This window comes from Prosopis cineraria, unplaced genomic scaffold (genome assembly GCF_029017545.1).
Source record: "Prosopis cineraria cultivar Desert tree isolate PC_DT_omini unplaced genomic scaffold, ASM2901754v1 PC11, whole genome shotgun sequence".
Taxonomy (NCBI): domain Eukaryota; kingdom Viridiplantae; phylum Streptophyta; class Magnoliopsida; order Fabales; family Fabaceae; genus Prosopis; species Prosopis cineraria.
In genome coordinates, this window is record NW_026555342.1 from 16,676,818 (window position 1) to 16,699,430 (window position 22,613).

Genomic DNA, 22,613 nt, shown 5'->3' on the forward strand with positions numbered 1-22,613 from the left:
TCATATAATTTTCACTTTACAAAAGTTTAGTTGTTAACCTCGATGCAATTTAATTTCAATCATTTGACTCAATTATATCTTGGTTTATAAATGTTAACTCAACTCAATTTTTACGATAATTTTATTTTTTAAAATATAAGGATAAAAATTAACAAGTTTTAAGTGAGTCAAGGATTAAATGATTAATTTAAAAACTTATATTTTAGATAATTTAATATTGAAAAGTGAAAATGTTTTAACTGTATGTTTTTGTGAAGCCGAAATTCTTAATTTTAAAGATTTTTGAAAAAGTTTTTGATATAATTAAAAAAGGTATATAGCGGACTGATGGAGCAAAAGATGTCTCTGAATTTGGACACCGATGACGGCTGAAAGGTTATAGACTTATAGTCGATCCATACGAGAAGAAAAAATCATCCATTGTCGTAAAATAATGAGTATTATGATTTATTGCTTAAAGATATATAAAAGTAAGAAATAAGTTTTATATTTGAGAGTTTAGCATATATCCAAACATCAAGCATGGGATTGAATAGATAAGGTTCATAAAATCGTTGTCTTACATGAGATCATTGTTTCGTGATTAGAGTTGGGTGTGACATGATGGCTGGAAGAATTATGGTCGTGTAAGATAGACTAGTTGTTTTTTAGGTAAGTTGGTGTTTTCTCATCCAAACAATTTTGTATATTCATGCTTATCACTTCCTCCAAACATAATTATCTTATCAACTAATAAGTAGCTTATTTACAAGTAGCTCTCCCCCCCTTCCTTTTTTGTCAATAGCAAGACACAGATTAAAGAGAAGAAACAAAATCAAAACAACAAATTTAAATAAATTATCGAATTGATAGAAAATAGTTTCCAAATCTAAAGCATCTTAATTTCATATATTTTTCTCCATCATGAATAATATATTTTGAAGATATTTAGAATTAAAATACTGTTAAATAGTATAATATGTTATTTTTATTTTAAATATAAATATAATTGACCAAGGTAATAAGTGGGTTGGTGGGGGAAAAATAAAATGTTTCATAAATTCTTTCACTTCAATTTAAAGTTCTAAGGGGTTTTATAAGATTGAAAAGGTAAACAACTCTCACTGCTAGGTCACAATATATTGGAATTTCTGCTTCATATTGTTTTCAATAAAACCTTCTTGAAAAAGTATTGTAATAATGTTTTCAACGATGTCAGTAGATGATATTTGAACCATCTCTTTTTTATTCATATCAGTATTTCATATAGAGGTTATTATGTCAGCAATACTGTCCTTACCCATGATAAATTAAAATAATTGTTGCCCTTGACTTTTGATATAATCAACATGCTCTTTTATTAATTTAATAATATTTAATTTCTTATTATTTAATTTATTAATTTCTAATTTATTTTATTATATTTTTATTAATTATTATTTATATTTATAAATTCTATTTGAAATTGAATATTGAAATTGAATTACGTAGGTCATATCATACTTGTTCTTGTGAATAGTGAAAGAAAATAGAATAGTTGGATCAATCAAAGCCATGGAAACACTTGAAATCGGGAAACAAAGGTTTGAAAGTAGTAGTAGAAATTGAAGAGCCTAATATTTATAAAGCATTCTGTTCGTTTCTCTATGGGCATCCAAAAAAACTAGAACAACTCTTAGATTGTCTTTGTTTTGTTAATATTTGAGACCCGATGTGATTATTTTTTTTTAATTTTTCGTTGTGCAGGGGATTGAAAGTAATCTTTGATCTATTCCAAATTAGTTTGGTTTACTGCCTTGCTGTTTCACATTGATTTATTTGGTTGGAAAAAAATATTCCTTTCCACAAAAAAAAAAAAGTTGAAGTATGGGGAATTGAAAGAAAGAAGGCTCCATTTGGTATTTGGGAATTCCAAGGACTTGTTTGGTTCAATTTAAAAGTTTTGGTGGAAAATCACTCTTGTTGCCAATCACAAATCAAAAAACTACTTTAAAATCCTATATTTGTTTTTATCGAAATTATCAATTACTGCTAAATAGTTATTAATTATTATTGCTTAATTGTAATTGAACAATTCAATTAACAATTATCTAACAGTGACTGATAACTTTAATGCAGTAAATTAACAATTTTGATGAAGGACATAGGATTTCAAAGTAATTTGTGATTTCATGAGATTTTTTTATATTGAGATTCTTTATGTGAGATGTTAGAATGATTTTTTTTTTTTTTGGGGCACAAACATCAATAAGCCTACAACTTGGGAACATACTTACATATCCTATACTTTCAAACAAAAACAAGACGTTTATATTCGTGGGCTAGCCTGCTTAATAAAGTGAAGGCCCAGGAGAGCCCATGCTTCGAGACTGCCACTTTGTTTAAAAAAAAAATTATAAGTGACCCAAAAAAGAAATTGTAAAACGATCGAGACTGCCATCTCGCTCCCATCTGCCCATTTGATCGTATGCATACCGGTGCCGGTAAGGGGCGAAGGGCGTATGTGCCCAATCATATTGTCGCTGTGACAGTTGTGAAGTTTGGGAACTGAAGGGGAGAGATGGCCACAGAGAAGACTAAACCGAGACGACTGAGGGGTCACAAGGACACTGCTACGTTCTGTATAGCTTCAAGCACCCGACCAGATATCGTCGTCACTTCAGGCGAGGTACTTTCTCTCTTAACTTATCGTTACCTTAAGCTTTCAGGTGTATATATATGATGGGAGGAGTTGAAATATATTGTTTTTATGAGCTAATTAAAACGAGGAAAACTTGTTATTCGTTCCTCGATGTTTGTTGTCAAGTGTAATTTCTTGTTTTTGGTGCCTCTTGTGTGATTCATTGCGTTTAACTAAAACGCTTAAACTCTACTTTTAGTGATTTTAAAATAAAAGATGGTTGGGGAGCTAAATGGGTAAGGTTTGTTATAATGAGAATCTTTTTGGTTTACATTTCATTGTTCATAATAAGTTAAGGCCAAACTACTTGCCGCCTTTATATTCTATTTGTGTATTGAACGAAATGCTGCCTCTAATATGCTATCAGTTATACTTATAATGAGGAGTCATTTTACTTTTCATCCTTTGATGCTCCGTATTTGCATCATAAGTATTTTTTACTTGTTTCTCATATAACAGGATGGTCGACTCTGCTGGTTTGATATGCGATGCAGAGAAGCTCAGCTGGTTATGGATGCTAGCGAGGAACCCATTTCATCCATGTGTTTCAGGCCAGGTGAAACTCATTGGTCTATTTGTGCATCCATCAAACTATTTTAGTATGAGAAATCTTGATGCTGAATTTGTCCCTAGAAAACTAGTTTTTGATCTATTTTGGTTTCCAATATTTTGTAACATTCATTGATGACCATTCATGGTGCACTTAGTTATATTTTATGAAAAATCATTCTGAAGTTCCCTTAATTTTTTCAATCCTTTAGCGCTGAAGTCAAGAGTCAATTTGGTACCTCTAATTATTTTATGCAGTGATAATGCATATGGATATTTTTCTGATTCATTGCAAACCTTTTTATCTTTACAAAGCATTTTTCTCCAATATTCATGTGCTCATACTTTGCAACAAAATAAAGCGATGAGGAAAAAAATCAACATCTCATTAGACTGCTCACAATCATTCTGCACATTGTAAGAGGGAGAATCATCTTACATATTCAAACACTTTCACAAGTACAATTTCATGGCTTGTGCCTTGGTATTGTCATCTGGTGTAGCATGATGCGCTCAACACAGACAATATGAATGTTGCTTATTTTGATGGTTTTTATGGCCCTAGTTGCACAGTCTAGCCCCAATGGTTCAATCTTTTTCCGTTATTTCGCTCATAGCATTCACACAAATTTGGTTCTTCTTCTCTGCTTCCTCATCATTATTCATTAGTTATAACTTATGAGCATGTGCTAAACATATTCCTCAGTATGCCATGTTTTGGTATGATTTTTATAAGGAGTATTATATATAAGTCCATATATTGCATTAAGTTTTTGGTGGATTGTTGACACTAGTAATATTTCTCATATGTTATGAAAACACTTTTTGCTTGTGTCAGGGAATGAAGATATCATTTATGTCTCCTCAGGAAAGGAAGTCAAATGTTTTGATGTGAATCTGGTAACCACTTTTCAAGAATTGCACCATATTTGAGTTTTGGCAATTCCATCTAATATATTTTCCATATAAAATTCCTTTTATATTTCAAGGTTTTCTTAATTGGTTTACTTATCTTGTAATTATGTATATTTTTTCTGAAGGCAACCTCATGGAAGCCTTTGGAGAGCTATAATTACAATAAAGAGGATATAAATCAGGTAGGTGTTATTGTTATTGTTTGTATTTAAGTTTGATGTAATGGTAATATCCTAAATATTGGAATTTAAAGCCCTTTTCTTTCTTGGTTGTTATTTTCTGTCTTTGTAGCTCCACATGTCTTAAATATTGGAATTTAAAGTCCTTTTCTTTCTTGGCTGTTATTTTCTGCTTAGTGTCTGTTAGTTCATTGCCTAACATTTTGTTAATGTTTTGCTCTTGTGACTGTCAACAAGTTCTTTTACTTTTGTATTGCTTTTAATATTTTATGTTCTTTTACCTAACATTTTTTATGAAAGGAAACATCATTGATATATAGGTAGTAATCTTGTTGAATCATTCTTTCTAATTGAATATTTTTTCTTGTCTGTGCAGATTGTATGCAACTCAAAATCTTCCTTTCTTGCTGCCGCAGATGATAGTGGTGATGTGAAAGTATCTCATTTTTATCCTTCTTTTTTCCTCCCCCCCTTAAGAAACATCCTTCTCACTTATTGTCCTTTCTTTGAATTAATGAAATATGGAAGAATTATCATTTTAAAGTTTATGGCAAAAGAATTCTCTAGTTTAGGTACAACTAATTAGACATACAAGTGGTTATGGTATTTTATTAACTACCATAAATCTGGCTATGCATTTGAAAATCTCACTGACAACATGACATAACATAGGTGAAGTGTTTGTTTGAAGGCTTTCTAATAAAATTATAATTTGTGGAAGCATTTCTTAAAGGAATCAATCTTGCAGTGTTGAACTTTGTCATGTTTTTACTAAAGAGGACTTGAAATCAAATGTTTAAGTTAAATTATGTACAACAAGCTACTTGATTATGTGGTATGTGATGTCAAACCTGTGATTCTACTGTAGTATATTATTTAAATTTCTTAGTTAACTGTACTATTTTATTTGTGCATCCATCTTTCCCCCCTTGATCAGCAGAAGCACTCTCTTCTGATAGTTATTATATCTAAAGAATGTTTCAATCTAGTTAGAACGATGTCTAGTTTTTGAATAATTAAGTCAGGAAGTTTTCTCCAGTCTCCATTAGTTTTGACTTTGAAAAAAGCTGAATCTCTCTATTGCTTTTAAATTTATAGAAAGCTGCGTTGTATTATGTTTCATGTTTTAACTGTTACCTAATGTCTCTTTGGCAGGTAATTGACATTCGCCAAAAGTGCTTATATAAAACACTGCGATCTGGCCACACAAGTGTATCCTTCGTTTATTTGCTTGTACGATGCAACCTTGCCCTTTTCCATTGCTTCCCTATATAGAGCTAAGCATGAACGTTAAAAAAAAAAAAACACTATGCTTTCTCTATTTGTAGTCTTTTCTGGCCTTTTTTTGGGTTACATTGAATAGGTTACCGAGTTTGTTGCGATCAATGAATAGGTCAAAGGCAAGTGGTAGGGGTTAGGCTAGTGCTCTTTGAAATCTTTGATAATTCATCTCTGAGAATCATTCAGTTATGTTGATTTTTTTTGAGACTTCTCCCATGCAGTTGTTGTGTCCCTTTTGCTTTTAGTTCATGTCTTTTAATATTTCTGCTGCTCACAACATCACTATTGATGCCCTGCAATGTTGCTATTACCATTTCATCTTGATCCACCACTGCATGTTATGCCACACCTTGAACAGTATCGTTGCCTAAATCTTGCTTTTCAAAATATCTCCATTTTCCCCTTGTCCAGTTCACCCCTTTCCAGATTGGTTTTTGATTGGGCTAGACTAGTTCGTTGTTTTATTGGTGAGATCTTTTCACTTTTGCAATATGATTTTGTTAATCTTTATCTTGTTCTTCAACATCATAAAAAAATCTGATATCATGCACAGCTAGTTCAGCCATTCTGAATGGCCGTAGCTGTCACCTCTTGTTAAAAGGTATGACGGGGTTTTGAAAGGGTCATAAATAGTGGAGATGCGTCACTAGTGATATCAAATACTTAGTTTGCTGAGATATTGGAACTGTAAAATATGCTGATCAATTACAAGATTGGAACTGTTAATGTTATCAAATCATCACATGTTTTTGAAAACACTTTCACAGCTAGTATCCATTTTGATTGCTTAAGAGGTATGAGATCATTTTGATAATTGTATATTCTGATTTTTCAAATCAATTTCAACTTTTAACAAAATTTAGCATCCTAAAGTGTGAACAATGACAGCCTATTATAACTTCTGACCAAAGATGGAATCTATTTGGGATCAATTGGCATCCTCTAAACCATCACACTCGTGATATTTGATCCCAACTGTATACCCTCTTGGCTAAGAAATCAAAACAGAAGATATCTTTGTTATTTCAGGACGTTGAGATCTTTGAAAAGCTGAAATTGATTTGGTAGTTCGTAAGAGATATAAGGGCTGTCAAAATGATCCCATATTCTTAAGCAGTCTTGTGTTGTCAAAATTGCTCGATGATATGATGATTTTTTCTATCATAATCTTCCAATTAATCAATATATTTTTTTATTAGTTTTGGTATTTTTGTGGACTAGGTATTTGATATCACTAGTGATTTATAGCCACAAGTTGCAACCTTTAAGAAACTGTTATACATTCTGACAAGATAAAATGTTTGGAGGCACTCAAAATAACTCAAATAGGCTATGATATATAAGACATTTTCATAATTTTGGAAAACATACAATAGAGATGGATTTGACAAAAATCAGATTAAGAAAAATGAAAAGATCTCATCCAAAAACCTTGAGAATTGGTATAACCCAATCAATAACTTGTCTGGACAGGGTTTAATTGAACTGGTGCAAAATTAGAGTTTTTTCACAAAATGGGGTGTGCCAAATGGTTATTATTACTTTGTTTGGTGTGTGTAGTGGTGGTGGATTAGGTTGAGATGTTAATGGCAATGTTGTAGGAGGATGGCAGTGATGCTTATGTGGCATGGGGGAATAGGGGATGTTTGGAAGGATGCAAACCAAAACCAAACAGAAGCAGCTACATCAAAGGAAAAAGTCTAAAAAATAAGAGCAGACCATCATATCTAAATGGTTGTTGGTTGGATAGAATCATCAGAGATTTAAGATCAAGAGTTGGCATTGTTTTCATAAAAGCTTGGTTCAGATCCAGGGATAAAAGTGAGCTTTATAGAGAAAAAACAGGTGGCTGTATGGAGAATTTTTTAAATCTGAATTGTCATGCTCTTCATTCAGCATATATAACTATATACAAGAGAGAGGCTAAATACAGAATATGCAATACAATAAATACAATTAGTCATAATAAATATAGTAGGGCTCAGTTTAAGCTGAATAGAAATCTAAACTAAATAGGAAACATGTATTAAATTACATTAAATTGTATTGAAGGCTCAAAATATGTTTTTGAGCCATTGACTCATTTTCTCCTCACTTTTCTTTTGTTCCCCTTTTTTACCTATCATTAATTTCAATTGCTGTTGTTGCTGTTTGTTATTAATTTATTTATGTGTTTATTTATTTTTTAAATATAATGTTACCTTGACCCTTCGCTGCTAGATTTGTAGCAGTGTGCAATTTCTTCCTTGGAGATCTTGGGAAGGTTTTCTATAATCCTGTTTATATTTGTTTGTTTACAACCAAATCTCACACATGCTGCGTGGTGTACTTTGTCATCTTGGATGAGGTTAACTAATTGTAGCCTGTCTGTCCATTATGCTTTCAGTTACTTGTTAAATTTCTATTCCAGTTGAAATTAGTCCTAGAAGTTTGTATCAAATCCTGTCCACTAAACTCTTCCTCTTTTATACTTGCACGTGGACCATTAAATTGCTTAGAAATAGTCTGTTAAATATCTTTTCTGTTTGAAAATAGTCCAAGATATTTGTATCGAAACCTATACACTAATTCTATTCTCTCTTATACTTGCACATGGACCATGAAACTGCTTGGATATAGTTGCTTTGTTTTGGAGGACATGATTTTTGATTGCTTGTGGAATGCATTATCTGGTTGGCAGTTGTTTATTAATTGAAGTTAATGGAAAATACAGTGAAAGTGTATACCATTTTGAGTATCATGGGTGGTTTTCCTTCTTTTTCCTGATTTTTTTCCTGCCCGAGTGTTGACATTGGAAGTGGGGTGACCTTTTCCTAGGGATGATTGCTTGAGTAGATTTTGAGGTCTATTGGTATGTTATTAGCAATTTTCTGGTTATATTTTATTGGTTCTGTTGTGCGAAACTTGAATCAGTTGCTCTGAAATCTTATATAACTGTTCAAGAGATATTAATCTTGACTACCAAAAGGTTTTGAAAATAATGTTTTTAATTTGACTCTTGTTTTTGTTCTTGGCTAGTTATTAGTGGAGGCCTTGATTCAAAGCTTCTAATGTGGGACTTCTCCAAAGGGCGCTCATCTGAGGTTATGGATTTTGGTATATTCTTTCCTGTAACTACTTTTTTCTTCTGTAAATAGGCTTGCACACATGTACTAATGCCTGTAGTAAAAGGGAAAGTTTAAATTGTTGTTTTGGTTTTTACTCCTTAGCATTTCGCTCAATTTTTAGTTTGGTTATAGTTTAAAAATATCATTAGGTCTCTATATCTACATTTCTAGTTTGGCCGGCTATTACCATTTTGACCATCCGAACAATAGTGATTGAAGCAAACTCATGCAAGTCACTTACGAGTTGATTTAATTTTATATTCACTTTTATCCGTTGTTTTTTGGGCACAAATCCTGCTTATTCTGAGGGTCATGATGGCATATGGTGGCTGCTGTATCAAAATGCAAGGGACCTCTGATGAAAGTTTCATAGCATAAAATAAATTAAAAATATCAATATATATAATAATAGCTAGCCGCACTATTAACAAATTATAAACAATAGAACTTATTCCTTAGATTCTATGTAACACGCTCTCTAGTATTAAGATATAAGGACTGGATTATACATTTTTAAATTATACGGATCAATTTGAAGATCTATAGGGACTAAACAATAATTTAAACTAAACAAAAGTTATGATGCAAATGGGAAAATAAAAGGTAAAATAGATCACTGACTTTGCAATTGTGCCTTTTCTTTACTGCAGGTTTGCCTGACTTGACAAGTTCTAGCAGCCTGGGCCAGTGTTTAAATCCTGCTTTCGTTCATGCAGTTGCTGTTCCAGAGGTTGACATGCTTGATAAATTCGACAAGGTATGTGCTGTAGCTAGGGGTGATGGTGCTGTAAGTGTAATAAGTATTGAATCAGGCCTCGCAGCTCCAAAAGCAAAAGGCTCCATAAAACCCCGGAAGGGATCTCAATCAAAATCAAAAGATGGCAGTTCATCTACCAATATGGGTGCGGATCAAAATGGAAAGACACTGCATTTGGATTCCTCATTGGGTGGCCATTCGGCGGCTGTTTCTTGCGTGTAAGCGAATCACTTGCCTGACTGGTGGTAAAGACTGATTCATTGTGCTAACAACTAGAAAATTCAGGGCCTTTTCGTTATTTGGAGAGAGAGGGAAGTACATACTATCTGGTGGAAATGACTGCTCGGTGAAGTTATGGAATTGTTCCAGTTATTTTCATGCTGGATCAAGCAGCAGCAACAGCGATTTTTTATATATGAACATCACTCTGCCTGAAAAAGTGAGTTCTTTTATAGTTTCATTGGAACTTCTTGGATGCTGTTTTCTTATTCTTCCTTTTTTTATCTGCTATGGATTTATTGTACTGATATTTTGGCAGGTCAATTGGCTGTGTACCCGACCTGCTGAAACAAACAACCTTATTGTATGTGACACATCAAAAGTAGTAAAGGTTTATTCTGTAGCATAGATAAATCCAGGATGGGCATGGTTCTCCTTCTTTGGGACGGAAATAGAACTTTACTGTGACAGTTTGTGTTGATGTTGGACTTGTTCTGAAGATAGCTCAGTGCTTCCTAAACTTGTGATCCGGAGAGTTCATATTGCAGGGTACAGCTTAAATTATAGGGATTTTAGTTGGCCTATGTTTAGCTTACTGCTTAAGGGTTGTCTAGCTGTTTCAATGATGTATAGGAATTTATTAATGATTGGTGGTTGTCTTGTTCACTTGTAAGGTGTAATAGGTGAAAATGATAATTTCTTTCAGCGGTTTTTGCCCATTACTTTGTGTACCAGTGACTGAAGATACCCTTACTTTGAGATTATTGTGTTATATTTTGGTTTAATTATATGCTCTCGTTTTCATTATTATTATTTTTTGATATGGTTCTTTCAGATTAAAAAATATATATATTTAAGCTATTATAGTTGTAAACAAATTTTAATTCAAGTTCCTATCCTTTAATTTTCTTCAACATGTTGATGTGTCCAAGCTGTGTTATTTTCATATTTTGAATATGTACGATTCAAGTCAAATAATCAGAACACTTGTGAGTTGGATTATATGTTAGAAGTTAGCGAGTTATATTTCTTTATGAATTTTGTTATGTTGCCATAAATTATGCAAATTTATGTGTAGGGATGTCAGGTTGCCCCGCGGGGCCCGGGGGGGCTTGGTAAAGGTGGCATAGTTACATCAAGGAAGTTTCACCGTACATTGAAAGAAGTTTAATGGGAATTCTAAGCTGGAAAAAGGAGGAAGGTGGTATTAAACTCTCAATAGTTTACGTTAAATTTTATTGAATGTAAGAATAAAACATTTCTGAAGAAAGTTGAATAGGAATAAGCATTGATAAAGTATAATTGTATGTTATAATTATATTTAATCAGTAAACATTGAAATAAAATTCAAAATTTGTTTGGAGCAACGTCATCATTTAAACCCAAATTTGTAATAAGTTATGCTACTTATAAGCTTGTAATAATCTGATGAACTGCAACTTACAAATTACAAACACTTGTCTACAATATGGGAAGAATACTCAAGAGAATAACATAGAAGTCTTAAAAGAAAAATAATAGTAGTTAGATTTTTGATAATTTTTTTTTTTGAAAGAGTTGCAAATATTAATTTAAACAGTTACAAATAAGAATTTTAATGGTAAATTAAAAGATGCATTTATAATTTCAATGTTTTATTTATAGTTGGAACTTTTGAATTTATAATTATTGGAATTGATATTTACAATTTTTTTGAAAAAAATTATTGAAGACCAAATTATCATTAATTCACACTTTTAGAACTTAATTTTCCTTTTTTTAAAATTATTTTTTTAGCATTTTATGAAATAAAAATGTAATACCGGGCAACTAGAGATGGAAATAGGCAAATTATATGGACAAAATTTTAGATTAAAAAGCATTGTTGTCCTGGAAATATTCATGAAAAAGATATTGGTATCCAAAATTTAATATTGGTGTTTTTTTCCCCTCACCAAAACACGTTACATCACACTTCAGGGTGCTCTATCGTTTGCCATTCCAATTAGGTATTCTCTAGTGAAAAAAAAGTCCTTCAATTTGTACTAATGACCAACTAGCAATTCTATGATATGTTATGTATCTATTTGAGTTAGTATTGTTAGCTGATTCATGATAAACATTATCATGTTATGCGAATCAATCTTTTCTAATTGAAATCCAAACACAACTTATACTATATATAATATAATTAATTATATTTAAAATCAATCATATTAATAAATTCTTTTATGAATATCCAAACGGGTCCTTCAATGTTATGCGTCAAAATTAATTATAATCTAATTAATATAATTTATTTTAATTATAATTGATTATATTATACTGTATAATTAATTTATAAAATTAATTTTAAGCAGAACTGAAAAATAGAATTATATTGAAAAGCAGAGTTAAAAATCAGGTAAAATTATGATTTTATGAAAATATATCTAAATACTTTTTTATTTTTCAAAATTAATTATAAATTTAAAATTATAGCTTTTGAAAAATATTTAAACAACTATTTTACATGACAAAAACAAAAAACAATAATGATTTTTTTATAATATTTGAACAAAACGCTGTCAAATACCGTACAGTTATTATATTTTTCCTTTTTTTTTCCTTCTTTCACGTAGTAAAACGTTAGCCCGTTTTCCCGCTTGCATGGTTTTGTCAGTTGAATGAACCCCACCAGACTGAAGCAGTTGCTTCACCTTGCCGCAAAATTTCCAACCTTGTCTCATCATTTTTCAAAATAAGAAAAACGCTTCATCGGATCATCTCCTCTTTGCCCCTTTCTCTCTCGCTCACTGCTTCCTGATTTTGATTTTGGGTGCGAGGTAGTGAGGTACGCGATGACTTCAACCCTTCAACCTCCGGAAAACAGCCTCCCACCACCACCATCCTACTGCTCACCTTTCTTACTGATTCTGTCACCATCCTCTCCCAAGCTCAGCTTTAATGGGCATTTTCTACTTTCATATAAACTCATTACGCTTCACCACTTCAAGAAGCGAAGGCTCCGAGATTATCAGGTTTCCTGGGTCCTTGATCTGAAGGTGGGGCTTAACCTAAGATGACGGAATCTGGGGTTCTCCTCTGCAACACTTGTGGGGAACAAGTTGGGCTTAATGCCAATGGAGAGCTGTTCGTGGCTTGTCATCACTGCGATTTCCCAATTTGCAAGTCTTGTTATGATTATGAAATCAATGAGGGGCGAAGTGAGTGTCTGAGGTGTGGCATTCCCTATGAAGGTAACTGTTTCTTCAACTTTTATCACATTTCTCGAATCTGAATTATTGATATGTGGCCAATATGTTATTCAGTTTCTAGTTTTGTTTATATAAATCGAAATTATGTGATTTTATAACCTTTAGTTAATTTGGTTCTTATAGTTACACCTTTGTTTTATTGCTGTGCATGTGCATGATTCATCCTGACCCAGGATGAATCATGCATATGTGGTTAAATGGATAGGGTGAGTTGGTAGGATTGACTATTTAGAGTGTTAAAAATAAAATGTGGTTAATCATGACAATCAAATTTAACACCTCTAACAAAAATTTAAGGGAGTTCATTTTGTAATTATGAGGTTCCCATTACAATACGGGGGAGAAAATTAAAATTTGAGTGAAATTTTTGAGTTCAATGAAGTAATTTAATCTTTTCCTCCCTCTTTTTGGGGTGAATAATCTAAATGTTGCTATATTTACTATGCAGATTTTTAACTCGTTCTGTTTACTCTCTGGTCCCTTGGTTTTTGGGCACTTGTTAAAGAGACTCAATTAACATATAGCAATAAACTAACCGTTAATCTATCTTGGATATGTTGGAAGAAGGCAAATGAGAATCCTTGACACTATTCCATTTTTATAAATTCATTATTTTACAGCATTTAATTTTTTTATGTTTTATTTATTGTTAGAAATGGTTGCTTTCTTTTCCAATGCATGTCGTCTTCATTTAATATTCTCTGGCATTTGTGAAATATCCTAATGTATGTGTCTTTTTTTATTTTCTTTTCTTTAAAAATTCAGATAAAACAATTGATAATAATGAGGCAGAGGGTTCTGGAAACCAATCCACAATTGCTGATGAGTTCAGTAATCCTCAGGTATTGACTCTGCACGTTATAGGTGGGGTGCAAGAACTAATTTGACTCAAATTTGGTACATTAATTTTAAAGGAAGACAGGAATTATTTGGCTCAGGAGCCAAGGGAAAAAAGAGAGAATACTCTCACTTTAATAAAAAATTGTATTATTCTTTCGTGATTCCAAATACAATGGAATGAAGGTTATTTATACTAATTTCAAGAAGACAAGAAATTAATGCTAATGGAGAGGTTATGGGATTTAAAAGTACTTAACAGAACTTATTGGGAGCTTATGGAAGTTACAAACACTCATTATAATTTATGGATAGGAAAGTTATGAAGATAGTAGGGGTTATGGAGATGGAGCACCCAATTCTGTCTCATTATTTAGTTATTCTTTATATTATTCTGACATATTGGGATATTTATGATTCAGTTTACAGCCTTACAATGATATATGCAGGATGTTGGTCTACATGCTAGACATGTCAGTACAGTGTCCACTGTGGAAAGTGGTAAGAAAGAGAGGCTTCAGCACGACTTTTCTTAGTACAATTGATTCTATGTATAATCACTGATCATTGTAAAATGGTTCCTCTTGTAGAAGTAAATGGTGAATCAGGGAATCCAATCTGGAAAAATAGAGTAGAGAGCTGGAAGTCAAAGGACAAAAAGAACAAGAAAAAAAAGGAAAAGAAAGATCAACCTAAGGCAGAAAATGAGGCCCCGATACCGCCAGAACAGCAGCATATGGAAGAAATACAGTAAGTTCAATGAGGAATGAAAGCACTTTTCTGAAGAGGATGATTTCGAATTATATCATAGTATCATTGTTTAGATACAGCCACCTGTGCAAAGCTCAAGTGGTAAAATAAGAAAGGCTGGGGAAGAGGTATTTGGATAGATACTTCCAAAAAAAGGGAAAAATTATGTAGGAAAACTGAGTACCAAAGACAGCAGAAGATGTGGTTTAGATTCTGAATTTCTGAATCATTTGAGAATGCCAACATTTTTCTGAGTGATTCTTTCTGATCTGATGATTATTGGGAAACATCTGTGAGCTAAAATCTGATTATAAACATTTTTTTCCTCCTAATGGGGTAAGGGAATAAATTTCAGACAGTTCCTCAGTGTTCCAATAATCATACAAATTCAAATCAAATTAACTTTCCTGTTAGAGACAAGTTCAGGGAATAATGTATGATCTGTCTGGCATGGATTATATTCATACCCATTGAGGTATTCAAATGGAACCAACCAATGTGGGAAGCCCCCTCAAAAGTTAATTAGTAATTACTGAGGTAGGAGAACTACCTGGTTTGTATATCCCATCGAGTAGTTCATACTACTAAATATGGCCTGTGAGCATCACATAGTACCTTGATTTCTATCAATTAGCCGCCTGTGAAAAGCTGGTGCCTTGACGACTATACTCTATGACACTTGGTTTTTGGCCTATCTGACCTCAGCAGGTAGCCGTTTTCAGTGATTCTGAGCAGCAGTTATGGCACCAAATGATAGGAATCCAAGTGGAGTGGGGAACCCTCTTCTAAAAGCTAGTTGTTGAAGTAGAAGAGCCACCCTACTTAGGTAACTCTAGAGCAGCTTGTACTGCTCAATATGAGAATTAGGCCTTCCATACTAACTTCATCCTTATCATCAACCTGTAGTCTTCCACCCTTTATACTTGCAGTCATTGTTTTTGCACAAGTGACAAGCAGAGGACTCATTGATTGGTTGGAAACATTGGTCCCCTTGAGTTAATCTTTTTCTTCTTTCTTCCCTTTTTTCCACTGAGAAGGAACGTCAAGGGTTGGATATCCACAATTCTCCCCTAACCTCTTCAAATTTAGGATTGAGGCCCAAAAGGAATATGTAGACTCTTTCACCTTTAACAATTTTTCTGGTAGTATTCTGATAAGGACCCATGATCACATATTCTGGGAGGAAGCCATATAGAGAAAGGAGTGGGCAGTGGCTGCAGGAACTTTCGGGTTTGGAGGGAAGTGGGTGGTGGAGAAAGCGAGAAGAGGGCACAAGCAAATTACCTATGGAGTTGCATAATTAATAACCCACGTTTCTCATAATGCGTCCATGTTTTTTCTTTGGTTAAATAGTTTCTTTGGCGGCTTCTAAAATTACCTTGGCTGTATTGCACTCTTGCTCAAGGGAAGGCTTTTACGAACTCTGGTTGTTGTTGAATTCACCAGATGCAACATGACTTGTTATATTCTACATGCCAAATGCTGTAACTGGGATAATTGTGGTCTTCCTTACCTTTTCCTTGAATTTCTCGTTATTGAATGAAAAGAAAGCCTAGTATTGATAGGGTTCTGAGTAAATTCTGACGCTAACAGATGATCCTTTCATATCTCAAGAGATAGGCTTACAAAAACTAAGTACATTCTGTCCTAAAGGCACTGAAACAGGGGAACAGAAAACATAGGGCACTGATGTTAACTAACAAGCACAAAGAATAAGGCATTTCAACATGCATTCTCCAACATTTATAACCATATTTATTACAATTTTGAGTGTGTGTGTGTGTGTGTGTGTTCGATCTAATTAACATGCTGATTTATTTTGCAGGCCATCATCAGAGGGTGCTGAGCCACTTTCGGCAATCATTCCAGTCTCAAGAACCAAAATCTTGCCATACAGAATTGTGATTATTATGCGACTAATAATCCTGGGGCTTTTCTTCCATTATCGAGTTACAAATCCTGTTGATAGTGCTTATCCTCTGTGGTTGACATCGGTCATCTGTGAGATATGGTTTGCATATTCCTGGGTGTTAGATCAGTTCCCTAAATGGTCTCCCATCAACAGGGAAACCTACCTTGACAGGCTGTCTGCAAGGTAAAATGCACGAACTTGTCAAATTAGTGCACATATAATGCCTTGTGTTTTGAAGATGGTTTTATTTAACTTCGAAATCAAATTTCAGAAGAATAGGTATGCTTTAGTTTTCTCCCTTTGAGTGACTTTATTCTGTTGGTTATTTGTTAGAGGTAATTTATGAAGGGTGAATCATACTTACTCACCCTAACCTTCAAGTCCCATTGTATGTCACCCAATTTATAGAAAAACAACAATTGACCTGATTATTTATTTCATTGCAATAATCCTCTATTGTCTCAATCAGACATTAATTCTAACTTAATTGAACTTATCTACATTGCAAATGCCTCCCTTACCAGATCATGCAAAAGTCTCTTGTGTCTTTTCCTCTCAGATTGTCAGTAGCGTTGGTGAAGGAAAATTGATTTTCTCGTAAATGAACAGGCGTGTGCAACTCATACATGTTCAACTAAGTATTTAACTTAATGTCATATCGACACAATCCTCAATTCTATTATGACATGGCAGGTTTGAAAGAGAGGGTGAACCCAATGAGCTTGCTGCTGTAGATTTCTTCGTCAGTACAGTCGATCCTTTGAAAGAACCACCATTGATCACTGCAAATACAGTTCTTTCTATCCTTGCAGTAGACTATCCTGTCGATAAAGTTTCCTGTTATGTGTCAGATGATGGTGCTGCGATGCTGTCATTTGAATCTCTTGTAGAGACAGCTGACTTTGCAAGGAAATGGGTTCCATTTTGCAAGAAGTATTCAATTGAACCACGAGCTCCTGAGTTTTACTTCTGTCAGAAGATTGACTACTTGAAGGACAAAATTCAGCCTTCTTTCGTCAAAGAACGTAGAGCAATGAAAGTAAGCATCTAGATCCACATGTCCTTATAACTTAAAGTATCTTAGGGTCCCTGGAGTTATGAGGAGAAGGGATTGGAAGGAATCATAAATATCAATCAATATAGATATAAAATTTATATCAAGTTGCATTATTCACAAGTCATAAACAGTGTGGCTCATTCTCTAGATTCTATGCAACGTACGGGGGCCCCACCTGCTGATTTGAAATTTTAAAAACAATTATCAATCAATATGATACTTGATAGTTTGTTTCTCCTTCAAAGTCCCCAACCCAAACTTGGGGAATTTAAGTTTATGTTAAGAGAGTGGGGGAGGAAAAGGGAAGAAAGAAATCCAAGGAAAATGTAATGAAGGAAGGGAAAAGATGGTTAAATGGAGGTTTTACTTCTGGATTGGGGAAACTTTTGTCCTCTAAACCTCTGAACAAAGGAAACTTAATATGTAAAAGGATAGAAGAGTATGAAGAATTTGAGAAGACTGGTGGAATTTTTTTTCATACTCTGCCTTTCTTTTTCACAAGCTCCCAAACAAGGAAAATGTTTCAATGAAACCATCCCTTCTCTTCCTTTTCCCCTCCACTTTACCCAATCCAAACGCATCCTTAGAGCAGATCTTCACAATTAGTTTTCATTTCTGTCTCAGAGGGACTATGAAGAGTTCAAAGTGCGGGTTAATGCTTTGGTGTCGAAGGCTCAGAAAACACCAGAAGAAGGATGGACTATGCAAGATGGAACACCTTGGCCAGGAAACAAGACTCGAGATCATCCTGGCATGATTCAGGTATCTCCATTTTGGCTTTTTTAAACCGTCCATTATTTTTTTTGTAAATCTCTTGAAATATTTGTAAAAAAAAATCTAATTATCTATTTTGTATCATGGAAATTAAGTCTTTCTTCTTCACCAACTCCCTTTGTGTTTCTTGTTTTCAATAAAGGAAAAAAAAATACCGATCCTTTTAAACCTTTAGATAAGAAAATTACTTTTGTATCATTTAGGTCGTTAAGAATCTCTTTGGCTCCCAATACCTATTAAAAAGAAATACTTGAGCTATTCTGTCAGGGTACCTTTCTGCTCCTGAATATAGATGTTATTTGCTCGCAAGACTCTAATGTTACTTTCCGTAGGCTTCCTTGCTCTTTGAAAAATCTGAATTTTCTATTGAAATTTCCTTTTCAGGTTTTCCTTGGACGCAGTGGTGCCCATGACATAGAAGGAAATGAGCTTCCCAGGCTTGTCTATGTTTCCAGAGAGAAAAGGCCAGGCTACCAACACCACAAGAAAGCGGGTGCTGAAAATGCATTGGTGTGGATAAATTGTAGTTTTAATATTTCAAGTGTGCATTGGTGTGGATAAATTGTAGTTTTAATATTTCATGTGTTTTAAGATTTTATGACGTCTTGATGTCCATTTTGTTTGATACAGGTGAGGGTATCTGCAATTCTCACAAATGCTCCCTACATTCTCAATCTTGATTGTGACCATTATGTTAACAACAGCAAGGCTGTTCGGGAGGCAATGTGTTTTTTGATGGATCCTCAAGTTGGCCGAGATGTATGTTATGTACAATTTCCTCAGAGATTTGATGGTATTGATCGTAGTGACCGATATGCCAATCGCAATGTAGTTTTCTTTGATGTAAGTATGAAGCAAGATATCCAAAGATGCTTGGTGATCTCCATGTTCTTTTTCTGTTATAATGAGTCCTATTCCTTTGGATTTTAGATGATTTTAACCCTATTTTTTTCTCATTGTTCATGACATAGTGCTGCTACTTAGTCATCACAATACTGAAGTAAAACAAGAATATATCATAGAAATATTCTAGGAGCTTTCAACCACTTATTTATATCAATATATCATGAGCCTGTAAAGTGTGTATTTATCCATTTCAGGTTAACATGAAAGGACTTGATGGTATTCAAGGACCAATGTACGTGGGAACTGGATGTGTTTTCAATAGGCAGGCACTTTATGGCTATAGCCCTCCGTCCATGCCCAACTTACCAGGATCCTCTTCATCCTGCTGCTGCCCCTCTAAGAAGTCCACCAAAGATGCTTCAGAGGTGTATAGAGATGCAAAGCGGGAAGAACTTGATGCTGCCATTTTTAATCTCACAGAGATTGACAGTAAGCTTAGTTAATTTGGTTAATCAGATTTTGTTAAGCTTATGGCAGAATCTTCAATATGTTATATTTTTCTTTCCTTTCCTTTCCTTGCAGATTATGATGAGCATGAAAGATCAATGTTGATTTCACAAAGGAGCTTTGAGAAAACATTTGGCTTGTCATCTGTTTTCATTGAATCTACTCTATTAGAGAATGGAGGGGTTCCAGAATCTATAAATCCCTCAATGCTGATCAAGGAGGCCATACATGTAATTAGCTGTGGCTATGAAGAGAAGACTGAATGGGGAAAAGAGGTCAGGCATAAAATGCTCCTATTCTTGTACAAAATGATGCGGTGCAAAAGCAAGCCTATCAGATGATAGCAAGTGGGATAGCAAGCTGGATAGTATAGGACACTTAAAACCTGTGTAATGTTTCTTAGGTGTTTGCTTTCAAAGTTTCTAATAAAAGCATAACAAATGGAGGAATATTTTTAAAAGAACTAGTAATGCGGTGTTAAGCTCTAAAAATATCCATTCATTTGTCACATTTTTATGAGAGCCTGATAGCAGATACTTGGAAATTATATTGGAGTTCTAATTTCTTTAACTGATTGTTTGTCATTCTTTTTTTTCCCCCAGATTGGCTGGATCTATGGTTCAGTTACTGAGGATATCTTGTCAGGGTTCAAGATGCATTGTCGAGGTTGGAGATCAATTTACTGTGTGCCAACGAGGCCTGCATTCAAAGGGTCAGCACCCATCAATTTGTCTGACCGATTGCACCAAGTTTTGCGATGGGCTCTTGGATCAGTTGAGATTTTCCTTAGTAGGCACTGTCCACTTTGGTATGGGTATGGAGGTGGCCGCCTTAAATGGCTGCAGAGACTGGCATATATCAATACTATTGTTTACCCATTCACGTCCCTTCCTCTCATTGCTTATTGTTGTTTGCCAGCAATCTGCCTTCTCACTGGAAAGTTTATCATACCGACGGTAACTTCTTATCTTTAGTTTTCCATCTAACACAAAATGTTATTGAGATATTTGTTATTATTCATTGCCCTTATAAGCATTTCAACCAAGTTTCCTATTACGTATAGGATACTTGCGGCCACAGAAACAAAGAAAACAATGTATAGCTAATCAATGTGGTTAGAATTTAATGTAGCAAATCCTGGACATGGTGCATAAGCATAAACCGTGAACCAAAGATTAAGGCACTACACCCAGATGCCACAAATGCCTTACATCATTTCTTTTTATTTTAATTCATTCAGCTTTCCAACCTTGCAAGTGTCCTCTTTCTTGGGCTTTTCTTCTCCATCATAGTGACCAGTGTGCTTGAGTTGCGTTGGAGCGGGGTTGGTATCGAAGATTTGTGGCGTAATGAGCAATTCTGGGTGATTGGAGGCGTTTCTGCCCATCTATTTGCTGTCTTCCAAGGATTTCTGAAGATGTTAGCTGGTGTTGATACTAACTTCACTGTCACTGCCAAGGCTGCCGATGACACTGAGTTTGGTGAACTATATATGATCAAGTGGACCACACTCTTGATTCCCCCAACTTCCCTTATTGTGATTAACATAGTTGGTGTTGTTGCCGGGTTTTCTGATGCACTTAATGGAGGATATGAATCCTGGGGTCCACTTTTTGGGAAGGTGTTCTTTGCCTTCTGGGTCATTTTTCATCTCTACCCATTCCTCAAGGGTCTCATGGGTCGTCAAAATAGGACTCCAACTATAGTTGTCCTATGGTCAGTTCTTCTTGCCTCTGTCTTCTCTCTTATATGGGTCAAGATAAACCCGTTTGTGAGCAAAGTGGACAGTACAACTATCTCTCAGGAATGCATCGCTATTGACTGCTAAGTCAATAAAAGGATGTGCAAAAGATTTGGATCGTGTTGATTATGAGTTCCTCTAAGTCATAGATATGACTTCTTTTTTGAACTGTTCTGTAGCCGTTTGGCAGTGAGTTGAAAATTTGTATACTTTTTTAAATTGGAGAAAATCCTGTGTCATCTTGTTTAAACATCAGGTTACAGTTTGTCTATGTAAAAATGATTGTATTTCCAATTGTGTATTATATATTGAGATAATACAGGGAATTGGGAATGATTGACACGCAGGACGTTGTTCTTTTTTCTTAGCATGGTATCTAACCTGTTTGGTGAACATGGAAGAGTTTTTGATATGGAAGTAGAAGTGAAAGAGAAAGTGGAAGAGGAAGAGGAGGTGATGTGGAAATGGGGTTTTAAAATATGCTTGGTGCATGACATGTAGAAGTAGGTTATATTTTATAAATGAATTAAGAGAGAGTGGATTCCATAGGTATGGAGGTGGAAGTGAGTTCCACTATTTTGATCGAACTGAATTCTTTAGAAAAGTGAGATTCACTGCACCAAACAACCTTTTATTAAACTAAAATGAATTTGTTAATTGTTCGTAAAAAAAAAAAATTTGTTCAGCTGTGCAAGTAAAGCTTGCTCTTTTCAGTTTGCCATCATTTCTAATGCTTGTAATCATCAAGTAGCTTGTGCCAAGGAGCTAGACGGAAAATTAATGACCAATTTGTTTAAGACTGAAAAAAAAAAGTGATTTTAGTTCGGTTAAACATGAGAAAGTTGTTATATATATATATATATATAAGGAGGTTGTTGAAAGAATTTAAGCCAAACACATGATAAATGCGTCGAGAGAAACTTATTTTGATTAGTGTTATGCTATGATAGACTTTTTTTTTTTTTGTAATTATTGATATTTTGAAATTTATCAATGATATTCTAAAGCAATTGTTGGAGAGCCCTTGAAGCTGTCTAATTTGTTATGTTTTGAGTGAGTACTTTGCCAATAAAACTGAAGAGCCCTATGCCTTACGTATCAATTTTTTGAAGAAATTCCCAAAAGAACAGACAAACCATTTCGTGCAAATAAGTAATGAAATAAAATTCCACGAAAAATGGTTTAGTCTTTAGCTTTGAACCAGTGGCGTACTACACGATATATTTCTGGTTCCTCTTTCTCTTGTAATTTTCATGTAAAAGACAGAAATGTCAATTCCAACCAGAT

The 22,613-nt window shown here is 34.1% G+C and overlaps 1 protein-coding gene across 1 annotated transcript; it reads left to right on the top strand.

Moving 5' to 3' along the window:
* The first annotated feature begins 1,431 nt into the window (after positions 1–1,431).
* LOC129286207 (cellulose synthase A catalytic subunit 8 [UDP-forming]-like) lies at positions 1,432–21,672 on the top strand. The gene is made up of 26 exons (XM_054922220.1): positions 1,432–2,647; positions 3,119–3,215; positions 4,047–4,108; positions 4,249–4,305; positions 4,679–4,738; positions 5,458–5,514; positions 7,804–7,846; positions 8,602–8,679; positions 9,341–9,665; positions 9,733–9,886; positions 9,986–10,066; positions 10,745–10,817; positions 12,475–12,665; positions 12,707–12,884; positions 13,668–13,744; positions 14,189–14,240; positions 14,330–14,489; positions 16,315–16,584; positions 17,095–17,440; positions 18,083–18,220; positions 18,617–18,742; positions 18,863–19,075; positions 19,333–19,567; positions 19,661–19,860; positions 20,188–20,541; positions 20,826–21,672. The coding sequence occupies exons 1-26, from the start codon at positions 2,540–2,542 to the stop codon at positions 21,411–21,413; spliced, it is 4,323 nt and encodes a 1,440-aa protein (XP_054778195.1). The 5' UTR covers positions 1,432–2,539; the 3' UTR covers positions 21,414–21,672.
* The last annotated feature ends 941 nt before the right edge of the window (positions 21,673–22,613 follow it).

Coding starts and splice junctions, on each gene's coding strand:
- LOC129286207 (XM_054922220.1), top strand. CDS start 2,540: ATGGCCACAGAGAAGACTAAACCGAGACGACTGAGGGGTCACAAGGAC. Junction 4,109..4,248: donor AATGTTTTGATGTGAATCTG/GTAACCACTTTT, acceptor TTTTTTCTGAAG/GCAACCTCATGGAAGCCTTT. Junction 10,067..10,744: donor AAGTAGTAAAGGTTTATTCT/GTAGCATAGATA, acceptor ATTTATGTGTAG/GGATGTCAGGTTGCCCCGCG.